Source organism: Natator depressus, chromosome 7 (assembly GCF_965152275.1).
Source record: "Natator depressus isolate rNatDep1 chromosome 7, rNatDep2.hap1, whole genome shotgun sequence".
Classification (NCBI taxonomy): Eukaryota; Metazoa; Chordata; order Testudines; family Cheloniidae; genus Natator; species Natator depressus.
In genome coordinates this window covers 99113121-99136738 of record NC_134240.1, presented here as the reverse complement: position 1 = coordinate 99136738, position 23618 = coordinate 99113121, and the positions used below count along the sequence as shown (strand labels likewise).

General features: G+C 40.0%; 1 protein-coding gene across 2 annotated transcripts in view; it reads left to right on the top strand.

Moving 5' to 3' along the window:
• The window catches only part of MGMT (O-6-methylguanine-DNA methyltransferase), a 303036-nt gene that overhangs the window by 248654 nt on the left and 30764 nt on the right, over positions 1-23618 (top strand). For both annotated transcript variants that reach the window (XM_074959150.1, XM_074959151.1), the window contains one exon: positions 5232-5392. In XM_074959150.1, the coding sequence (XP_074815251.1) occupies positions 5232-5392 (161 nt within the window). The remainder of the gene's footprint in view (positions 1-5231; positions 5393-23618) is intronic.

The window sequence follows — 23618 nt, the reverse complement described above, 5'->3', positions numbered from 1 at the left end:
CAACATATTTAAGTGGACATTTTTGTTACCCATACAAAAAATTAGATTGTTTTAGGCTATGTCAACTATGTTAAATGTCGTGTCATAAATCCTTACTTTAGGATCAAAGTCCATTTAACAGCATTTCATCCATGAATAGTTATTTAATACCAACAGAGAAAGAGTTAAAAAGGAGATCTAAAGTAGAAATGTGCAGGGTAAAGCAAAGGTTGAGATCTTTAGCACTAGCATAAAAAATCAATTTAAGATAAATTTTACTACTATAAAAATTCTGCAAATGTCCTTTTAAGAGTGGGAAATGCTCAGAAATACAGGTCACATTTTAATTCAGTTGGCAGACTAGAAATATAGCAAGAAATGGAACTTGTATCCTCCAAGGATGCTGGACAGCACCTAATTCCATTTGCTAACCTAAGCAAGTATAAGGCTTTACATTCCCAATAAGAGCATTGGTAATATAGGAAAATGGAGAACGCCCCTTTCCCCCATACCCCAAAATGCATTTTAAAGGAATGCTTTTCATTATACTAGCAAGGTTGCAAATAAAATGTGTGGCTTTTTCTTTTGAGGGAAGCCAATGAAATCCTTTAACAGAAAGGCAAAACAGTATATTTCAGTGAAAAAAATATGGGCAAATCTGCCACACTTGGACACAAGAATACTGTTCTGAAATGCTTTTAAAATGTTTATGTGGTACCTTCATCAAGCTAACGTACACATAGACCTTTCCAATTAAACTGACGGTTATTGCTTGTTGAGAAAGCTGTGAAACTCACTGAAATAACGGCTCTTTAGTTTCTTGTCTTTCTTGGATGAATATGCTTATTTTATTTTCATGTGTAAAAATAAAAGTTAAGTTTTGTTATGTCGCAGTTCAAGATTCAAGCTGCCCAGAGGTATAGCATAGAACCTGTGGTTACTTTGGCTGTTATTTTGTTTGCTGTTGGCTCCTTGCCACTGGTGGCTGTATAGCCAAGGATTAAGGCCCTTTCCTTAGGGATCAGTGAGGGAAAGAACATTAACATAGAGGTTCCCCATCTTTTTGTTGATTCATTGCTGAAAGCTAGTTGCAATCATTTAGTGTAAGAATTAGATGGGTGTTTGCCTCCTAAAACTGAACAGCAAGGACAGGAAGAAGCTGAGTTAAGGGGAGCATGTATATAGTGCAGTACAAGATGTTCAGAAACTTCCAAAGAAACATGAAACACCGAGTAAAAGAAACTTCACCTGAGGGAAAACATTACTTAATTCAGCTCACCTACTCTAAATTTGTTCTGATAAATGTTTTGGGGCTTCCTTTGGGTCACCTGTTGAGCAGGATATAGTGGGGCTTAACTGTGGCTATGAAGTCTCGGAAACGTTGCTGGCTGGAAGTTCTGTCTGAGCATCGATCCTCTAAAAGCAGCTGCTGTTGTAAAGTCAGATATTTTTGAAGGGTGGTAGCTTCAAGAAAGAAGGGAATGCCACTTTATACAGCTCAGAATGGGAGGGGGGAAGTGGAGGAGAGAGGGGAGTAAGTCAGGTTGTATAGTTTATTTGCCAAAAAATGTAGTTTTGGTCAACCCAAAACTATTTGTGAATTTGATACACATTTCTGAATAATTCCACACCAAAAAAAAATTGGAGGGGATGAAGGAAGATGAGAGAAGGCAGCAGCCTCTCTTATAACCTTTATCCCAATAGTTAGAGCATTCATCCAGGATGTGGGAGAGCTGAATTAAATTCCCCCTCCCAACTGGAGAAGGGATTTGAACTTGGATTTCCCTTATTGCAGGAGCAAATCAGAATAACTAGGCTATGATGTATTCTGGAGCAAGGCTCTCTCAATTTCTCCTGTTGCAGCTGTTCCACTTTTTATAAATAATTAGTCACTGGAGCAGGAGCTTGAACTTGGGTGTCCCACACCCTAGGTGAGTGCACCATAGCTCATACAGTAGACACAACAGATGTTGTAATTAAAGTATATTTTTAAAGGGAGAGGAATAATTTGGCAGATCTGTATTATGTTGTTTATTCTAAAAATGGAACTAAGTCTAGATTGTGCCTTTTGGCAAAGCCTCAAGCAAGGGGTGATGCATATACCGTAGTACCCCAGCAATAGCCCAGGGGGCATTATGCCTCAGAGACACCCTTCTGAAAAACAGTACCATTTCTGTTTCCCACTTACTCTCTCTCCCAGGAGTAAGAGGTAGTCATTTTGCTTCTAGTTTATACCAGAAGAAATTTATGACCTCTGTGCCAGCTCAGCTGTGCAGGCTGGTGTGGTGGGAGGTGGAGCCAAGACTCTGGCTATTCCTTACCCACTTGCTCCAGGGAGAGGGGATAATAAGTGAGTAGCCAGCACAGGGGTATAAGAAAGGTTCTTACTCTTCCCTTACTTCTCTTCATGTTTCAGTAGTCCAAGTCATAGCCTACCTATGACTATTAAGCAAGCAGATGTGATCCTGGGTGAGGTCACCAGAAACTTGAATGTGTGTGGTGCCACTCTTGTTATATGGATCAGAAAGTCCATTAATTTTGTGCTGTTGCAGATTTCAAGAGTTTTATTATTTTATTACAATGAAATATACTGAGAGAGTTCCTAGAGTCTCCAGTCATATAGACCTATTGTACTGAGGGATATACAAACATAATATAAGCTAGTGCTTGGCCCAGAGAGCTTGCAGTCAAAGGCTCCAAGCCTTTGAAACTTATGTGAATAAGTTTATGTACATAAATAATCCCATTGAATTCGATTCTTTGACCAATATTTTTAAATCCCAAAAGAATATAAAAAGTGTACACAACTTTTACAAAGCACTACAACAACAAAACCCTCAAAATTATAGTCTGGCCATATAAATAGGGAGAAGAGCAACAATTTGCATTTAATAGGGAGGCTGCTGGCAAGCTAGATGCACAGTTGCATCTTCTTCCGTGTCTTCTGATTTTCTTTTGTTTTCTTATATGCCAAACAATCAATTTTTAACTTACATTTTTAATGCTTTTAACCGATTGTTTAATCATCTGTTGCATGCTGTCTATCTCCCTGGTATTTTAACTTTCCCACCTTTCTTTCTCCATTGTGCTATATTATTTTCTTGCTAATCAGCAATGTGGCCTTCAGTGCTTAACAATTAGTTAGAAAATGACTTGGCATTGGGGAGAATTGCAAGGCCATTTAATCATGCACAATTCAAACAGATGAGGGTTTCACTTCTGAGAATAAACCCTAAAATAGCTTCTGACTGTACATCATTTATCCTATCCAGAGGCAGAGACAAGAGTAGGTGTCTGATTACATTGCTATCCTGTTGTTTTCAGTTTCATATGCATTTGTGGATCAAGCATTTGAGTTGGTTAGGTCTTGTTGCAGAGGTGCCTTGTGGCAAAAACAGACTTGGAGTCTTTTATGTCATTACTGATACATCACACAATTTTCATTTGCTTAGGTTTCCTATTAAGAGAAAATATTTTGTTAAGTGTCTCGTACTTTGGCATGCCGGGAAATTGTCTAGGGTTTCCTCCACAACCCCCATCTGAGTGACTGAAGGGACCAAATAGCATTGCTTTATTTCCCCCAGTCCTGATGGGATTTTTCTATATCTTTATTACTACTAGGAGGATCCCCGCACTTTTATCTGCTTTTCACCTATTTCCACCCTCAACACTTTGCCTTGTAGCCGCCATTCTCCCATCAGAGAATTGGTCTGTTAAGTTTGTAGTACTGTCAAGGGAAATACTGTTGAGCCATGAATGGAGTTTCCTTTTCCTGGGACTGAGCATACCTGCAGGAGAAAACAAGAAACCAGGACTGGAATCTGTACAGGTGGTCCCTTGTGACAGCAAAAGCACCCTGAGTAGTCCATGAGGTAATTTCCAAACAGTCTGTTTTACAATAATCAGAAAATTGCTGGATGCTTTATCGGGAAGGATAATAAACACTGGGTGCTGAAAAGTTTTTGGCAGGCTTAAAGAAGGTGTGGTTGCTCTTTTTGGCATTGATTCATGATGTCAGCTCTGTATATAATCATTCATAGATTATTAGAAGACTCCCACACACATCCTTTCTCCTCTATGTATTGCTAGTGGGGCATGTTAATTTTATTAGTACATAAAGACAAATTAATTCTCCTGAACTTTGAGAGACACCCGCAAAGTCTTCACTGTCCCACGGTGTTGGATGTGCACTGCCAGGAAAGCTCTTGTAGGGTTCTGGATCAACTTGCTTTACTCTGCAGAAAGTATATAGATTAGGAAGCAGAGTGACAGTCAGAGGAGAACTCCACACTTTCAACAGCCGACGTCCAAATGCTCTGTCACTGAAATCTCAAATGAATATATTAGCTATGCAACATTTATGTACTTTGTGTTGCTCTTACTCAGAAATCAAGTGAATTGAATATCGTGCAATACGATGCGGCACACAACGAAAGCAAGACCCGCCAATTTACTGCCCTTCCCCCTCCCGCACCTACCCCTACACAAACCCCACATAGTCTCAACAGCAGGAAAAGAAGAAAATCATGTATGGGGGGGGGGGGAGTAAATCCTGAAATTTGTAGGCGCCATCTGCAATATTTGTTACATTCTGACATATTCTGAAAATCTAAGCTGTTATTTAAAAGCAAACTAATTCTCAGTTGCCTCCCTTCACTCCCACAAGTGGAGGGAAGCAGAAACCTGACAATAGTAGCTGGAAAAGGAAAGTGCTGGTTGTTCTTTGTTCATTTTGTATTGTCATTGCAATTCTTAAGGTAATGAGGAATCTCTTTGACTACTGATGTTCTGAATTGTTTTACATTTGTCAGATTAGTAAAAGGCATTGGAGATAATGAACGGGATTAAATTACTGAACATTTTAATTAGGGGTGTGTGTCTATATATAGTCTCAATACTTTAACAGGTATGAAATATTCATTTTTATAATGCAAATACAAAAATACGATATAGTATACGTTTCAGTTCACCTGCACTGGAAAGTATATAACAATAAATATCACTCAGGCTTTTTGCTCCAACTAGACACAGAGCTGTTGCTTTATTGCAATTCCTTTTCTAATTTGATTTTCATTTTTCCTTATGTAGTAACATTCTGTGTTAGTGTTTATGAGAGGAAAAATAAGTCCATGTAACATTTAACGTTTTTCTTCCATTTAATGTAATAGGTATTTTCTCTGTGTCTTTAGCATGCTAAAATCTTCAGCAGCTTGGCTATTAAACTTATTAAACTAATGTTATCGCTTTTCCAGGACTAAGGAAGCCTCAGTTACTTGTGAGGTATGCGAAGGCCCAGAGGAAATGACAGAACCACTGAAACAGTGCTCAGCCTGGCTTCAGGCCTACTTCTGTGAGCCCTGGATGACAGAGAAACTTCCTATGCCTCCCTTTCACCATCCAGTTTTTGAACAAGGTCTGTAACCAAGTAATACTTTAATATTTTATGTAAAATGTTTTGACTTGATTAACTATCACTTACATCACATTCTCATTTGGACTACACCAGTGTTGGACATTTTACATTGCTCTAAATAGAGCCTGCATGTAGTGTACTTTAGCTACCAAGGTTTGTAATTTCCAACTGCTCCAAATGGTTGTGTTAGTTTTGGCACAAGTTTCCATAATTCTTGGCAAAGACAGTAGAAATGATGCAGTTCAACTCTTGACGTTTGCTGGCTGAAAGGTTTAAATACGAACACATCTGAATGGCAGTAAATTTTTCAATAAGCCTATTGTTAACTTAAACTATCTTTTTGCCAACACAGGGAATGAGGCTTATAAATGGACAATTAGCCAGTTCTATAAACACAGTTGGTGATAGTTATGTAACATTAGGTAGCTATGTTGTATCTTTTTTGATCAGTTTTAAAACTAATTCTCAAAATTATTACAGATGTTTTAATTTTTTAATAGGTACAAAGAGCAAGTATTGCTGCCCAAGCAACAATATACATGCATTTAAATAAACACATTGCTTAAGAGAGAAATTTCCCCCTTATCATGTTCCATTTATTGCTTTTTTTTTCCTCAAGACATAAAAGTCAATTACATGAAGTGAAATTGTCCCCAGTAAAAATCACAGTAGTTTGCTTTCTGCAGTGGCCTCTTTCTTGTCTCTCCATGAACGTAATCTTTTGACTGTGAATAATATGTACATTTTAAGGGAATTGCGTTTTAATTAAATATATTTAGAATGCTCTCTGAAAAATTAGGTTCCATAACGATGTGTTTATTACCCAAAAAAGGAAACTAGTAGCCTCCCTATTATGCACTCTAACATAGCATTGATGTTTCCAATATAACCTTATCTTCAATAACGCAGCCATAAAGATTCCAGTGCAGGTATAAGGGAAAATATGCAGTCTTTTTCCCTCCACTCCATGTTTCTGCACAATATGCAGCCAGAATGCAGCAAGCGCCACTCTGTGAAGACAGAACAGAGGTGCCACTAGGAATGCCAGTAGTGCTGAATGGCCCATGGAGTTTGAGTCTGGGCAGGGTGGTGACCTACCATGTCCTTCTTTGTACTGCGCTGTGCTAGAATGCAGCACTGAAGGAAGCACAGTATGTCTCTCCAACGCATCACAGCTTCTCCTGCTGTGCTGCTCCACATTTGGGAGTCTTAATTTGGGGTATAGCATGTAGGGTCTCATTTTCAAACATACTGTAGTTGCATACATTGCCTATGTTGCACCTACAAAACATGGCTGCATGCACATGTAAAACAGACATTGTCATGCACAAAATAGGTCATTGTACATGCAGTTAGTTGCACATGCACAAATGAATGCATATGCATGTTTTGTGGTCACAATTTAGGCTTCTGTGGTTGCAAATTTCACCTGTTCGTTATTGCTTGTAATTTTTATTCAAAAACCATTCAGGTATTTATCAGTTTTCTTTTTGTATACAATGCTTTCTTTATTACTTTTCTGACTTAATGCAGCTTTGACTTTAAAAATGAAATTTGGCAAGCAGTTGTTCTATGGTGTGATTGTTTTTAGAAGGGGAAAATAATTAAATCACTGTGTATCGTGACTCTCTTTATTGAATTGATTAATGAATGTGATAGCAGTTGCTTAAATGCAACAGCTGAGATTGTCTCGTTATAGGGCAAGTATTGAGTAAATCACATTTTAAACTTTTTTCTCATCCCCTTTTTGCATGACTATAAAGACTTAAATGGAGATAATACAATATCACATTTTATACTGGCTAAAAAAGTTTTTATTCAGAGATATTTGAATCTGTGTAGTTAATGAAATGCAGATGTAGAAGTTCTTGTTTATATCATCCATATTTTAAAAAGAAAATTTGGGTGTATACAGTAGACTGCTACAAACTGCAAAAACATTGAATTCAAAAATGTCAGTTCAGGGTTGTGCTGCTAAAATGTAGCTGTTAAGCCCATGGAATGATCACCTGAAAGTGCCACAGATTTTCCACTGGTTGGAATGAAGTTAAGCACTTTGACATGTTTCATTGCTGTTTAAAAATCTTTTAATATAGATCAGGGTTGAGGCACGCTGGTGGAGCAGGAAGGGGAAGGTTCCACGGCTGCTCTTCTTCCTGTATCTGCTCTTTGAATAAATAAGGTATTTCAGTCTCCAGGACTATCAACCAGCAGCTTGTATAAGCACTTTAAAATGAGCCCTTGCACCACAAAACTCTGCTGGTCATGGTTTACGTGAGCAAAAAGCTCAGGATTCAAACTTTGAGCTTGGTTAATGAAATATAACAGTTCAAAATTCATAATTACAGATTTTATTTTAGCTACTGTTTTCAGGATCTTTCAGGATCCAGGTCCTGCAGAAATTTGCCTTCATGGGTGATGATCCATGGTAACTTCATGAGCCTCCTGGGCTGTTCACCCACAGAGGCTACTCCTTATTCTGAGAGGAGTAGCTGCAACAGCCACAGAATGTGTAATGAGGCATTCTGAACCACTCCCTTCCTAGGAACAGCTGCTCTGATTTTGCTAGCCTAATTGCTCTATGGCAATTATGTCATTGTCAGTATTATTGGGAGAGTTCAGAGATCAGCCAAGAAGAGAAAAGAAAGATCCATTGAGGTAAAATACTTCTTTGGGCAGGAAGGGAGAATAAGCTGCCTCCTCCTTAATGATTTTTCTCCCTTTCCACTCTCTAGCAACAGCCAAGTAGGCAAGTAAATTCAGTAAAAAGCTGAATTAATTGCTGCTTCATATGCAGGGTTTGAAGGCCTTGAGAATTTAGTACTACAGGGTAAGAGCAAGGTTCTGATATACAAGAATTCTGCTTCTCCCAGGTGGGTCTGAAATTCTTAGCTTTGGAACAGGTGTGACTTTTTGGAGGTTAAGGCTTCTGCAGGAAGCCTACCTTTCATTGGCCTCCGACTGAGCCTGGATTGTAATGTTTAGTGACCTTCTATACTACAAGTTTAGTTTTTTGGAACCCTGAAATAGGTTTTCCTCATTTTAACATGTACCGATCCAGGTTTTTTTTAATTTAGTTCAATTATCTTGGACTTGAGACCAGGTGTGCACATTTTATGGTAGAAAAAAGCAAGCATATAAAGGAAATGCTGACAGACTTAATTGGCCAAACTGCACTGATGTGATATCTTTCTTTATATAGTCTCTTACTTTCTCTCAGTGATCATTTCATATAATATAAAAGTATTGTTGGAACAAATGGGAGAATGTCATATTGAAGATGTATTATAACTTCAAAAAGGTGATATTTGTAGAAAGTTCTTTAGTATGAATACTAAGGTAGTAAAGTGTCACACAGAGGGTTTTTAATAGGGTATGTTGTATGTTTCAGTTTATTTGTGAAGGCGGCCTTTCACCAGAGCTGCAGAGTTGCTCAGCTGAGATTTAGGTATTTGTTTATGTTCTTTACATTTGCATTTGAAAGTGCCAACAGATAGCTCTAGGCACTTTTTTTAAAAATTGACAAAAGCAGAGGAATAATAATCCAAAACTGTGAAGACTTGATCTTATCAACCTTCTTATGCCAGTCATCCTGCCAAAGAGCTAATTCCCTAATCCAACCTTTACATCCTTCAACCCAGCTTCTTCCCCACACAGCCTCAAGAATGGATGGACTTTGCAGCATGCCCAGATAGTCTGTGTCTTTAATAGATTAGGAAAGAATTGAATTCCAGAATTAAAGTCGTCCCCCCTAGAGAAAATGGGGTCTCAACCCCTTTTCTTCTAAACCAGTGGCATGTTATCTCAGACACCTCTGCTGACCATAACTGTGGCAGTATGACCTGGTCAGAGGACATAGTCTCTCAATTGGCTTCTATCCAAAATATTTAGGGCTTTATACATTAAAAAAATTAACACCTTAAACTCTGCCAAGAAATACAGAATATGGAGCACCAGTGTATTGGGTGGTGCTTTTGGCATGCAGCATGCCCAATAAACAAGCAAAATTCTGCACTAACTTATGTTGATGGATGGTGCCAAGGGGTAGTCTCACGTGAAGAGAATATTACAGTAGTCTAATATTAAGATGACAAAATGGAAGTAATATTAGCAAAGTGTGTCTGTGAAAGAAAAGTTTTCACTCTTGTTACTAAGGGCAGATTGAAGAAAGTCATCTTGGTCACAGTGGTTTCCAACCACGCTTATTCCTCCAGACAACCCTGCCAGAGGTGTTGAGCAGTCACGGTTCTTGTTGCTGTCAGTTTCAGTAGGGAGTGATTTTGCACGGTTACATTTGGCCTCAGATGTCTCAAGTTGGGCACTCAGAAAATGAGGAACAGACAATAATAGTGGCCAAAATTTTGATTTGCTTCGTATCACATAGGAAAATTCTCACACACACACACACACACACCCAGCTGCTTCCCCCAGCCCCTCTTCCTTTCTTCCCTACGACTGGAAGGGTATCAATAGGCCACGTCACTTTGAATGGTTCCTTGAAATATGTGTTAACTACTTATGCTAAACTATCTGTTCAAATCTTATATTTAGCAGTGACGCTTTGAGTTAGTTTCCCAGACCTGAAAAAGAGCTCTGGGTGGCTCAAAAGCTTCTCTCTCTCACCAATAGAAGTTGGTCCAATAAAAGATATTACCTCACCCACCTTGTCTCTCTAGTAGGAAGAACATGGCAGAGACAGGGATACAACCGAGTTCTTCTGTATATCATTTGCCTGCCTTAACCACAAAAGTATCCTTTCACTTTCTGCAGCCCCCCTGCGTTTTTTTCTGCACACCTTCCAACTTCTAGAGTAAATGAGGCAAAGATCCTAAAAACAGCCTCAATCACTACACACACACCCCCCTTATGTGTTTTCTGAGCACCATCCATTCTGTGCCCTGAATGAGGCAGGGGTCTTGTGAAAACACAGTATGCAATCACATAATTACGTTACCAGAATGCATATGCACAAGGAAGGATGAATTACAGTTGCACAGGCAGTGTAAATTCTGGCATTTCCTAACTTTCAAATACTGACTTTGCAACCTGACTGATGTTATTTTAATACCGTTTTTAAATGTAATTTCCTACATTATTTAAAAGGGAAAAGGTAAACTAAATTATATTATCTGCAGATGCAGCTCTCCAACACCACTTTCTACAAGCCATTACCCTCTGATCCCACTGAGAGTTACCAAAAGCATCTACAGCATTTGCTCAAGAAACTTCCTGAAAAAGCACAAGATCAAATCCGCACAGACACACCCCTGGAACCCCGACCTGGGATATTCTATCTACTACCCAAGATCCATAAACCTGGAAATCCTGGACGCCCCATCATCTCAGGCATTGGCACCCTGACAGCAGGATTGTCCGGCTATGTAGACTCACTCCTCAGGCCCTACGCTACCAGCACTCCCAGCTACCTTCGAGACACCACTGACTTCCTGAGGAAACTACAATCCATTGGTGATCTTCCTGATAACACCATCCTGGCCACTATGGATGTAGAAGCCCTCTACACCAACATTCCACACAAAGATGGACTACAAGCCATCAAGAACACTATCCCCGATAATGTCACGGCTAACCTGGTGGCTGAACTTTGTGACTTTGTCCTTACCCATAACTATTTTACATTTGGGGACAATGTATACCTTCAGATCAGCGGCACTGCTATGGGTACCCGCATGGCCCCACAGTATGCCAACATTTTTATGGCTGATTTAGAACAACGCTTCCTCAGCTCTCGTCCCCTAACGCCCCTACTTTACTTGCGCTATATTGATGACATCTTCATCATCTGGACCCATGGAAAAGAAGCCCTTGAGGAATTCCACCATGATTTCAACAATTTCCATCCCACCATCAACCTCAGCCTGGTCCAGTCCACACATGAGATCCACTTCCTGGACACTACAGTGCTAATAAACGATGGTCACATCAACACCACCCTATACCGGAAACCTACTGACCGCTATTCCTACCTACATGCCTCCAGCTTTCACCCTGAACACACCACACGATCCATCGTCTACAGCCAAGCTCTGCGATACAACCGCATTTGCTCCAACCCCTCAGACAGAGACAAACACCTACAAGATCTCTATCAAGCATTCTTACAACTACAATACCCACCTGCCGAAGTGAAGAAACAGATTGATAGAGCCAGAAGAGTTCCCAGAAGTCACCTACTACAGGACAGGCCTAACAAAGAAAATAACAGAACGCCACTAGCCGTCACCTTCAGCCCCCAACTAAAACCCCTCCAACGCATTATTAAGGATCTACAACCTATCCTGAAGGATGACCCAACACTCTCACAAATCTTGGGAGAAAGGCCAGTCCTTGCCTACAGACAGCCCCCCAACCTGAAGCGAATACTCACCAACAACCACATACCACACAACAGAACCACTAACCCAGGAACCTATCCTTGCAACAAAGCCCGTTGCCAACTGTGCCCACATATCTATTCAGGGAACACCATCACAGGGCCTAACAACATCAGCCACACTATCAGAGGCTCGTTCACCTGCACATCCACCAATGTGATATATGCCATCATGTGCCAGCAATGCCCCTCTGCCATGTACATTGGTCAAACTGGACAGTCTCTACGTAAAAGAATAAATGGACACAAATCAGATGTTAAGAATTATAACATTCATAAACCAGTCGGAGAACACTTCAATCTCTCTGGTCACACAATCACAGACATGAGGGTCGCTATCTTAAAGCAAAAAAACTTCAAATCCAGACTCCAGCGAGAAACTGCTGAATTGGAATTCATTTGCAAATTGGATACTATTAATTTGGGCTTGAATAGAGACTGGGAGTGGCTAAGTCATTATGCAAGGTAGCCTATCTCCCCTTGTTTTTTTCCTACAGCCCCCCCCCAAGACGTTCTGGTTAAACTTGGATTATTGCTGTGCACATTGTAAGATGAGCTATTGCCAGCAGGAGAGTGAGTTTGTGTGTTTGGTTTTTGGAGGGGGGTGTGGGGGGGGGGTTGTTGAGAAAACCTGGATTAGTGCTGGAAATGACCCACCTTGATTATCATGCGCATTATAAAGAGAGGTTTCAAAGAGGGATGGGCTATTACCAGCAGGAGAGTGAGTTTGTATGTGTGTCTGTGTGTGTGGGGGGGGGGGGAAGGGTGAGAAAACCTGGATTTGTGCTGGAAATGGCCTTCCTTGATGATCACTTTAGATAAGCTGTTAGCAGCAGGACAGTGGGGTGGGAGGAAGTTTTGTTTCATGGTCTCTGTGTGTATATAATGTCTTCTGCAGTTTCCACGATATGCTATGCATCCGATGAAGTGAGCTGTAGCTCACGAAAGCTCATGCTCAAATAAACTGGTTAGTCTCTAAGGTGCCACAAGTACTCCTTTTCTTTTTTCTTTTTCCGAATACAGACTAACACGGCTGTTACTCTGAATCCTCTCACATTGTGCATCATCAGTGATAGTGATAGGGTTTGAACCAAGAACCTTCAGCATTACAGCATAGTTTGGGGTAATTACATTAACTGGCAGCAGAATGAAACTGTTATCCCAGGGGAGAGGAGGCACATATGCTGGGTCCGGGGTACCAGGGCAGAGTCTGGCCCAGGATAAGCCTCTGGAACCATGTGCCTAAATGGCAACATATTTCTGCAAGGCCTAACGGCAAGTCTCTATCCATGGAACCTGAAGGCTCCAATGTGCATGTATTGCCATACTTACCTTCATAGAAAAAGAAAGCAAAGTGGAAAAAAAGGAAAGGTTTGCTGGCAAACAATTAGTAGAAGGACAAAGACAGAGATGGAAAAGGAATTCATACTTACACTGCAGGTGAATTGGATGTCTGTAGTATAAAGGAGTTTTGAATTCAAGAAGGTATATTGGTAAAATACTGCCCCATCCATATCTCTCTTGCTCTTTCTCATGACCTTTTAGATAGAAATATCTCAATTCTGTACACAGGCCAATAAGCAAAAATCATCTCTGTCCTTTCCTGTGCACTCCCTCTGTCTTAAAAACTTATGTCAATGAGTTAACCTGGCTGTATTCAGCTCACAGTGACAACAGAATACACTACATGAAATGCTAATTATCATTAGAAAAAAGCTTACTTTACTTTTGGGGGGGGGGGGGGTCATTTTGTAATTATTACATCATAGTTGTGAAATTTCACTTTTTCACTATCTGGGGGTGTGATTTGTGCTACATCCATTCTACATGCACCAGTTCCTATTGCTTCTGCATATATCTGTTGAACCTCTTATTTTCAAAAGGACCTCTAATGAAAATCCTGCCACATGAGTTATGGGAATGTACACTTTTTTGTGTGAATGAATTAATGTTCTTACTATGTGCCTTTCAGTGGAAGGCAGTGCGTATCTTGGAAGTTATTCATATGGTAACTAGAAATGAGAATGGAACTGTTACATGGAGTTGTCACTTGAACACAGCATTATAAAATATGCCTCTAAAATTGAAAGTCCATCTTTTACCACCATGGAACAGTGTTAATAGTCCCTTGATCATTCCTTGAACCCCTCTCAGGTGGAATCTAGCAGCACCTCTTTGTTTTACTGCCATGTTGCAGAAAATGATACTAAACTTTAAAAAAAATCTATCACTCTGCTATAAGGCAACACTGGGGGGGAAGTGCTCTTGTAACCCTGTTTGGGAAGAGCACTTGCCCACAAAAGTTGAATTTCCAGAGGTCTCATGTTCTCTAAATATAGTTTCATTTGTGCAGTTGCAACTAAATACAATTTACAAGTTTTCTGAAGATAGTGGCGCTATCTCCACTATCAGTTTGTTACTTAACAGCAGATTCAACATCCCATGAATTTTTATGCTCAAAAACTTTATTCAAGATTGTAATTTGTACCCTTAAACTTACATTCCACCGTACATCCAAAAAAGTACATTTTTATCTCTGATGCAATGCAGTCCTGTACGTTTCCAATGTATAAAGACAGACAGACACACAAATGAAAGATGATTACTAAAATAAGAAAAGCATTTACATTATTGTGGTCAATACAGATCACTTTCACTTTACTTTAAATTAAAGCTTGTAAAAAATTGTAGACTTTGCTGAGATATTACTTAGTGAAGTTAGAGGGTTTTAAACCTCAGGTGCCAACAATTTATTGATTATAACAAGGAAGCAACTCTATACTCAAATTAAGTAGGAAAGAAATAGCTGATTAATGTGTAATTCTTTAAACCTTAGAGCTATCAAACTAATTTTCAGGGGTAGCAGAAGCAGAAATCTAGGTCTAAGCCCAAAGCTACAAGTGGAAAAGGAGAGGGGGGGGGAAAGAACTGATTAAACGAATAGGAATAGATGGAAGACACCCATGAATTTGAAGACAGCAGTACAGACTGTCAAATGTCATGAATCAATACACGAAGGTCACAGTATGGCAAGCATGAACAGTTTATATAGTGGAAAATATAAACTTCTATTTTGGTGATTTGGAATCGAGAAGAAAAAAGGAAACACTTGAAATAAGAAAGAGAGAGACCAGGCAGAAATGGGGAAGTAAGCTGAACTATGAATAATTTAACTGAGCTGTTTGAAAACCTAGATCATTAACAGAATAAGTGTTTAACAATAACAGTTAAATACATCTACAATATTAACTGAAAAGGTTTTTTATTTATTCCTGGAGCACTAGTAAACACCCCTTATCAATGTAGGTTAATACTGGCAGAATATGAAAATTTTACTACCTTTTGACCTGTTGTTGTTTGTTATTCCTATAGTGATTGCAATTGTTGAGGTACCTGCATATATAATCTTTACACCTGTATAGCTGTATGTGTCACCTAACTGTACTCACCTAATTAGAGTACGGTGCATTTAATTTTAGATGACTGCTCCAATAATGACAGGTTTCAGAGTAACAGCCGTGTTAGTCTGTATTCGTAAAAAGAAAAAAGAAAAGGAGTACTTGTGGCACCTTAGAGACTAACCAGTTTATTTGAGCATGAGCTTTCGTGAGCTACAGCTCACTTCATCGGATGCATAGCATATCGTGGAAACTGCAGGTCTTCTGCAGTTTCCACGATATGCTATGCATCCGATGAAGTGAGCTGTAGCTCACGAAAGCTCATGCTCAAATAAACTGGTTAGTCTCTAAGGTGCCACAAGTACTCCTTTTCTTTTTTCTTTTTGCTCCAATAATGTGTTCCAGACTCAAGAAAAGTCCATAGGCATTCTCTGAAAATATGCAGACTGTGGACTTATTACAGCCATAGAACACTGGTCTAGGACTCAAGAAAACTGGATTCTGTTCCTGACCCTGCCACTGGCCTAGTTGGGCCAGTCGTTTCACCTCTTTGTGCCTCAAGTTCCTTATCTGTAAAATGTGGATAATGATACTGATCTCTTCTGTAAAGTGCTTTGACGTGCACTAAGGAAAAATGCTATATTAGAGCTATGTATTATTCATTATTGTTGTTGTTAGCAACAGTGAAAGGATTTGTGCCCAAACCTCCAACTTCTACATGGTTTTACAAGTATCAACAAATGTGTAGTATTATAGGACTTACTTTATGTGCTTATCTACTTAGATGTTGTGCCTAATTGGTTGCAAAATGATAGTGATACAGAGGACAGTTAAGGTTGTTTTTTTTTAAGGTTTTTGTGACTGACATTAACTATATATCTTCATGCTTCATTTTTAATGTGTAATCTTAACTTTGAATTTGCAGCCTAATGTTTGGAGAGGGTAATGAGAAATATAGACTTTTTAAAGGTTTTCTCTTAAGTGATAATAAAATTTTACTTCATCGTAACCGATATTTTGACTAGGAATTAATTACCTTTTAAAAATTGCTTTGTGACTAGAATCCTTGTGGAGCTTGCAAGTTGTATGTGGGCTCTAGAAGCTCCTGCAGGCTGTGGAGGTACTGTGAGAAGCACTATAGTAGATGCAGCAGTGAACAGGTTGTGGTGTTATTAACCAAGTGCTGTGGCATGGGACTTGAAGAGCAGTAGCAAGCCAGGTATTATGGGGTTAGCTGGAGGAGGAGAGCATATTAAAGCAAGACTACTGTATTCCAGCACATTTGGAGTTTTTAGGCCAAACCTTTCTGTGGAGAAAAGTGCATATTTAATTGGGTAACCTTTTAAATCACTTAGTTCTATGTTGTTTTTCTATCTAAGCATTCTAAAATTAATCATATAAATATGAATTAATAGCTAAAGTCAAATTTCATGTATTCTTCTTTTTGTTATATTTTTATATTTGCAAACTGATTATTAAAGTGCAGATAAAAATGAGCCAGACCTCATGCAGTGAACCTTTCTAACACACTAATGTCAATTAAAATAATATGACATGAATGAGCATGTAGTATACCAAGTGCAAATTAGTGATGTTTGCAAATTTAGTGGCTGTTGTGAATGATCCATAGATTGAGAAAATACCTGATTTTCTAGATAAGGGAAGTTTAGTAGATCTACTATACTTGGACTTCAGTAAAGCATTTGACATGGTACCACATGGGAAAATATTAGTTAAATTAGGGAAGACAGAGATCAGTACAAGTATTGTAAGGTAAATAAGGAGTTGACTAAAGGGGAGAAGGCAACAGGTTTTGCTGAAATGTGAATTATCGGACTGGAGGGAGGTTACCAGTGGAGTTTCCCAATAATCGTCTTGGGACCAATCTTATTTAATATTTTTATTATTGTCCTTGCACAAAAAGCAGGTGTGTGCTAATGAAATGTGCTGATGATACAAAGTTTGGAGGCATCGTCAATACAGAAAAGGATTGGAATATTACACAGAAAGACCTGGAGTGACAGAAATGGGAAAAGGCAAATGTTATCCTAGGATGTATCAGGCAAGGCATTTCCAGTAGAGATAGAGAAGTACTAATGCCATTATACAGGGCACTAATAAGACCTTATTTTCAGTACTGGATACAAGTCTTGTCATGTTCAAGAAAGATTAATTTAAATTGGAACAGGTGCAGAGAACAAGTATGAGGATGATCAGAGGAATGGGGGGACCTGTCTTATCAGTGGAGACTGGAAGAGCTTGGCTTGTTTAGTCTAGCAAAAAGAAGGCTGAGAGGGGCTATGATTGCTCTCTATAATTATATTAGGGGGGTAAATACCAGGAAGGATGTTGACTATTTGAGCAAAAGAACAACATTGGCACAAGAACAGATTTAAACTGGTTGTGAACAAACTCAGATTGGAAATTAGAAGAAGGTTTCTAACCATCAGATGGGTGAGGTTCCGGAACAGCCTCCAAATATGAATTTTGGGAGCAAACAATGTAATAAGTTTTAGGAGAACTGGACACATCTATGTATGTGACTGTATGAGGGAGTTGCTTGTGATGGTAGGGGGCAGGTCTCACCAGCCCTGGAACTAACTTCCAATTTGTTTTATGTTCCTTCATGCTTCACCACCTACAGGAATCAGGAAGGGATTTTTCTACCCACTGGGTTGTGGTTTTGTTTTTTAAAATCTCCTTCCTTTGATGCATCAGGGTTGGAGAGAGGATATTGGACAGAGTGAACCCAGGCTGTGAGGTGGCACTAAGCACTCTCTCTCTCAGGTGCTTGGCTGGCTGGTTTACACTCACATGTTCAGAGTCTAACTGATCGCCATTTGTGGTGTTTGGAAAGAACTGCCCCCCAGGTCAGACTGGCAGTGACCTTGGGGGTTTTCACCTTCCTCTGCAGCATGTGAATGCGGGTCACTTGCCAGGATTATCTGGGTATGTCTCTGTGATGTTTCCCAGAGATAACCAGGGTTGTGGGAAGAGGTGAAAGTAACTTAAAGGATTTACCGGTACACAAGGCGGCCAGGGTCCTGAGCAAGGTGGGGGGCCACTCAACCGAAGGGGCAGGGCCTTGGTCAGGAGGGGCAGGGCTGGGACCAGACTCCCGCAGCCAGCCCTTCAGTGCTGCCTGGCCCGCACCGCTGGGCCTCCGACAGCAATTTTAAAGGGCCTGGGACTCCGACTGCTGGCGTGGCAGCGGTAGCAAGCCCCGGGGCCTTTAAATCCCTGACGGAGCCCCAGGATTCCCGGCTGTCACCATTATCCTAGGGCTCCAGTAGCGATTTTAAAGGGTCCGGGGCTCCCGGCCGCTGCTGCCGCTACCACTGCCCTGGGGTTCCGGCAGCTGCTGCTGGGAGCCCCGGGCCCTTTTAAATTGCCAGGCCCCAGAAAAGCTGCCCCTTTTGGCCTCCCCTTATCAGCAGCCCTGCTGGTACAGTCGGCTGTGCACTGGCTCTTACTGGCTTACTTTCACCTCTGGTTGTGGGGCAGCTTAGTACCACCTGCCTTTAGCATGAGGGAGTTTTGTCTCTTCCTGATGTGAATCAGCTCCCTAAAACCACCAGACTCTGGCAGCGCAAGCACTACCTTTCAAGCTTCTGCAGGCCTTGCTCAATCTATACGGATAGGGATAGGCACACACCAGCCCTCAAGTTTTCAGAGCATTATCTGTAGCGTCCAGCCCTCTATCCACTGGACATTCAAAGAATTACCAGGTCCGCTGTTCCCAAAGGAAGAGTACACACCAGCTTGTAAGATTGAACTCAGGACCATCACTTTGCGTAATACCACAGCACTTATATATAGCGAATATTTCGTGAAAACAAGAATAAGTTTATCAAAGGATAGTGAGTGAAACCATTGGAACTAATGGTTAACATATAAAACAAAAGCATAACAAGCTTTCTGGAAACTAAACTTAACAAGTTACGGTACTTGTCTAAAGAAGCTTATCTCACTCCAAGTTCTCTCCAGGGTTTTCAGCCAAGAGTGCTGGAGACCGCTTTTTCATGAAGCGAAAGCATTGTCCTTTTACTTCCTCAGTCAAAGGTGCCCTCTGTTCCCCGAGGTATATTCAAGCAAACCTTCGATGTACACCTCCAGATAAGGCTTCCCCCGCTGCTTATCTCTTCTCATTAGTTTGTTTCTGAAGTCCTTACAATCCTTGATTTGCATCCAGTTCAGAACAGTGACAGGAAACCCATTGTGAACGAGACAACACTCAGTGTACATGTAAACAGATAGATGGATAAACATTTCTTGTCTGACAGAAACCCTGGGTTTTTTACCTTTGTTGATGACTAGCACCTTGATATAGACTTCAAGAACATATTTCTAGTATATATACATAACTCCATATATGGTATCTGTACATACATTTCCCAATAATATTGATCCCCAGAGTGAAACCAGCTTTTTCTTGAGCCCTGTCGTTCTTTGGTGAACTAGAATGTACATACCAGACTCAGGATATTCCTGCAACCCCTCTGTACTCTCTTGCTAGGTGGTTCTGACATTACACTCCATGTGCTTTATGGAAATATGCTTATGAGTGTGAATGTGATGTAACTGGAATATGCTTTATGCTAAATACCCCTTGTATGGTGTCATTAGAAAGCTTGTAATCTACTAAGTATGTTAATCCTATTTGTTTGCATGTATTATTTCTATATCTGGAGTTGGGAGAATAAGATAAACTTATATCACTGATCCGTCACAGTGGTATTAGGAGGTTCTTGGGTCACAATCTCATTTAATCATTTCCCTGCCATTGTAGGGGCCTTGGCACTGGTAGACCGTGGTTTCTCCTATTCTCTGCCTGTGGCATATAATAGTCTAGCTTTCTGCAGGCTGTAATAATTTTATTTAATTTTGGGTGTTGCATTTAGTCTGAGGGTGCTGGGTGGTGTTGGTGGCTTGAAATATACAGGTCAGATTAGATGATCTAGTGGTCCCTTCTGGTCATAAATTCTATGTTCTTTAGTAAAACTGCTCCACTGTAAGGAGAGGAGTGGAAGATCCATGCAGTAGATGATCCTCCAAGCTCCAACCTGCCTCAACACCACCTCTGCCCCATCACCTTACTTCCCTTGTTCACTGCTACAAAGTGAGAGACCCAGTGGAATTAAACTTGAGAGGTGTAAATCCCAGTTGCAGCCTCCCCAACTCATGCCTCTTTCTATCTTCTGAAAATGGAATTACACCATTTCCACTGCTAAGCAGCCTTCTGCTGCTGGGGAGAAAAGGGCAGGGCTTGTCTTAGTACCTGGAAAAGCAGCAAACACAAAACATTGTCAATATCATTTTTTGCAGTTAACCAAAGAACAAATTTACTTGATTCTATTGCAATAGTTGAGATTCAACTCACTAGAGAGCTAAAAATCAACCATTGTTAGTAACCACCCCTTTTTTTAATCCAGCTTCATCAGACATGCAAATAACATTTTCTAGAAATCTTAATAGTAGTGTATTTTAAAGTAGGAGGTAAGGGTCCAATACTACGCGAAATTTACAGGCAGATTATTAGTACTTCACACAGTGGACATGGGAGATTCAAGAGAAAAGAGATGGCAAGTTTTCATATATCTGTCTGCCAACAGGAAATTCAAATTCCATAGACTGGCAGCTTCTTTTATTACCATCTCATGTGAGAATGGCTTTAATAAGCAAAAAGTCTTCGTTTTGTTACATGTTTAATGGATTATCTAATACCTTCCTCCAGTTCTCTTCAATAGACATCAATCTCCACCCTACAAAAAGAGGAGGTTACTTTTATGGCTTCGGGGTTTTTTTTCTGTCCAGCTTCACCATGGCCCCTCTTTTTTGTATCAACAAATAATTACACCCATAATAGATTCTAGGCACAAGTTTAACAATTAGAAGCCTGATCCAGCATCTGTTGAAGTCAATGGAAAGATTCCCATTGACTTCGGTGGGAGCTGGATCAAGTCTTAGACAAATTATGTAGTCACAAACAAGGACTGTAGTTAGACATCAGAGTACTAATATTTGTGCCCACAGCTCATTGTGGGCATAAAAATGCAGGGACAATTATTTTCCGGTAAAATTGTGTCTGCAGAATGGTAGGCCTGGATATTCAGAGCCTTAGTATTATCCATGCATTCAAAAATAAGTGTAATCATTGAAGCTATTTAAATTATGGTCATTTTTGTTGTTATAAAATGTCTCTAGTGCATTTGGTTCTGTTCTGTTCTGGCTGTGACGTCCAGTCACATATTGAGGTTGAGGTTGGGGATAGGTGTAGTTATCCAACAGGGTTAAAAAGAAGCATTTATGTCTCTGGAAATCAGGAGCAGGCATAATACCTCCAGGGATGCTTGGGGAAACATGCTAACCAGCAGCATTTACTACAATGGTTCTAAAAATATTTTCTGAACTTCCCGCAGCTGTGGCCATGTCACCTCTAGTAGCTGGAAAGATTCCCTTAGCCTATCTGGCCCTCCCCTTGCATTCTAAGGGAGCAACCATCCCAGTTGTGGCTGCCCCCTGTAGAGGTAGACTAGGTCCAACCATGCCTCAAAATCCTTAGCCCTCACCCTACCTTAGTGCAATCACATAGGGCAGCCATTGTCTGTCCCCGAAGTTTGTATGTCTTTGCAAGATTCTATTAACGTACTGAATATAAGAAATACCTGAATATACCTGTGCTCACAGGGAACACAGACCATGGCAAAATAATACAAAAATACATTGCTTTTGAAAAAATATTTTTGTCAAAATCCCTAGTAGTAGTTAGAGTTGGGTCCCGTCCAGAATACTGACTAAGGAACAAACAAATTTCCACAACACAGTTGGGTCCCAGGTCCATGTTTGGGGCTCCTAAACACTATGATAATATAGATAATAAAAATAACAACTCTTCCTCCTCCTCAGGTCCATGGCCAGTATGGGAAGAACTTTATTTCTTCTTCCAAAGAGTGAAATATGAATTAGGGATACCTGGCCAGTTTATTCTAGCCCTGAGATCCCATTGGGGAACTGTGTGGTGGAAATATAAAAATTATCCCAACTGTCACCCTATTCTTTTCAGAGGAAAGGACTTCGGCATAAGTGGCATCTGCCCTCACTCCATATACAGAGGGACTCCAGAGAAGTCCCCTCTCTGCTTTTTGGGGCCCTGTGGTTCAGGAGGAGGCAAGCACATGGAGAATGGCTGTCCTTACTCCTTCAGTTATTTTGCAGTGATTCGATGTTCACATCCTTCTCCATGTTGACAACCCAGCCCCTGGAGTACTTTGGCACCACCTCTGGTAAGAAAGCACTGGCAGCATGATACTCTTAGGAGCTGTGCTGCCCTGGGCCTCTGCACATACCCAAGCCTTTCCCAGCTTCCCTAAGATCATTGGGATTTCCTTATATGTCTTGCAATCTTCTTCTCAATGGGATGATCCTGGGTAAAACCAGTATATTGAAAATCAAAGTTTTTTGCTCTTTCCACAAGGAAAAAAGGGATAAACCGGCCCAATTTTTTTTTTAAATAACCTATAAAAACTTGCACAACCTTTTGGGGTTTTTTTGCCATTATTCTTTAGTATGAAAGTTAAGAAAGAAATTAAGAAGTTATAAAGAAGGCAAGTTGAAATGAAAAAAATCAAATATGGAAAACCACCATTTTTGTTCATAATCATGTGGTCATCAGCTTTACATGGATCTCTAGATATTAGAAATCTCATAGCAGCAACACAGAGATACAAGTAAGTACACTTCTGTTCATCCATTCTGCCTGGTTTTTGTTTGCCTCCCTGCCTACAACTGTTTTCTAGTTCTCTGTAATCTTTCACCTTATTTAAAAATTAATTTAAGCAAGAGAAAAGGAAGAAAAAAAATTTTATAACTACCTGCCTTCCACACCCCCTCCGATATTAAGGAACTTTCACCTGAGTTACTGCACTGAAATACTTATTTCCCCTTATCACTGCGAAATTATACATCAATATCAATGATATTTTGAAAAATGTTACTTCTAAATGTTCTGTATTTCAGATTAGTATAAATATATTTAATGTGACTGTTACTATGGTAACCACACTCTTTTACTAAGTACCATTGTTAATTTTTTCACAAAACATATCAGAAAATATTACTATAGGATTTGCAGAAGTCTCTATGCACCCACTCTTTATATATATTCATTTTGAGGGGGAAAATGAATTCTTGAATATAGACTTTTTTCCCCCTCCCATTTGACCAGAGAATGCCCCTTTCTCACCTGAATCCAAGCCATTTTGCTGTATCTCCATTTGGACTGTGTAAGTGAGAGCTGGACAATATATTATAGAAAAACAAGGAGTTACTGAACTGCAAAAACATACTTTTCACTGAAAATTTGCATCCTGCACTCCTTTCAGATTAAAATATGCAAGAACCAACATAAATGGCACACTTTTTTTCTTCATGAATT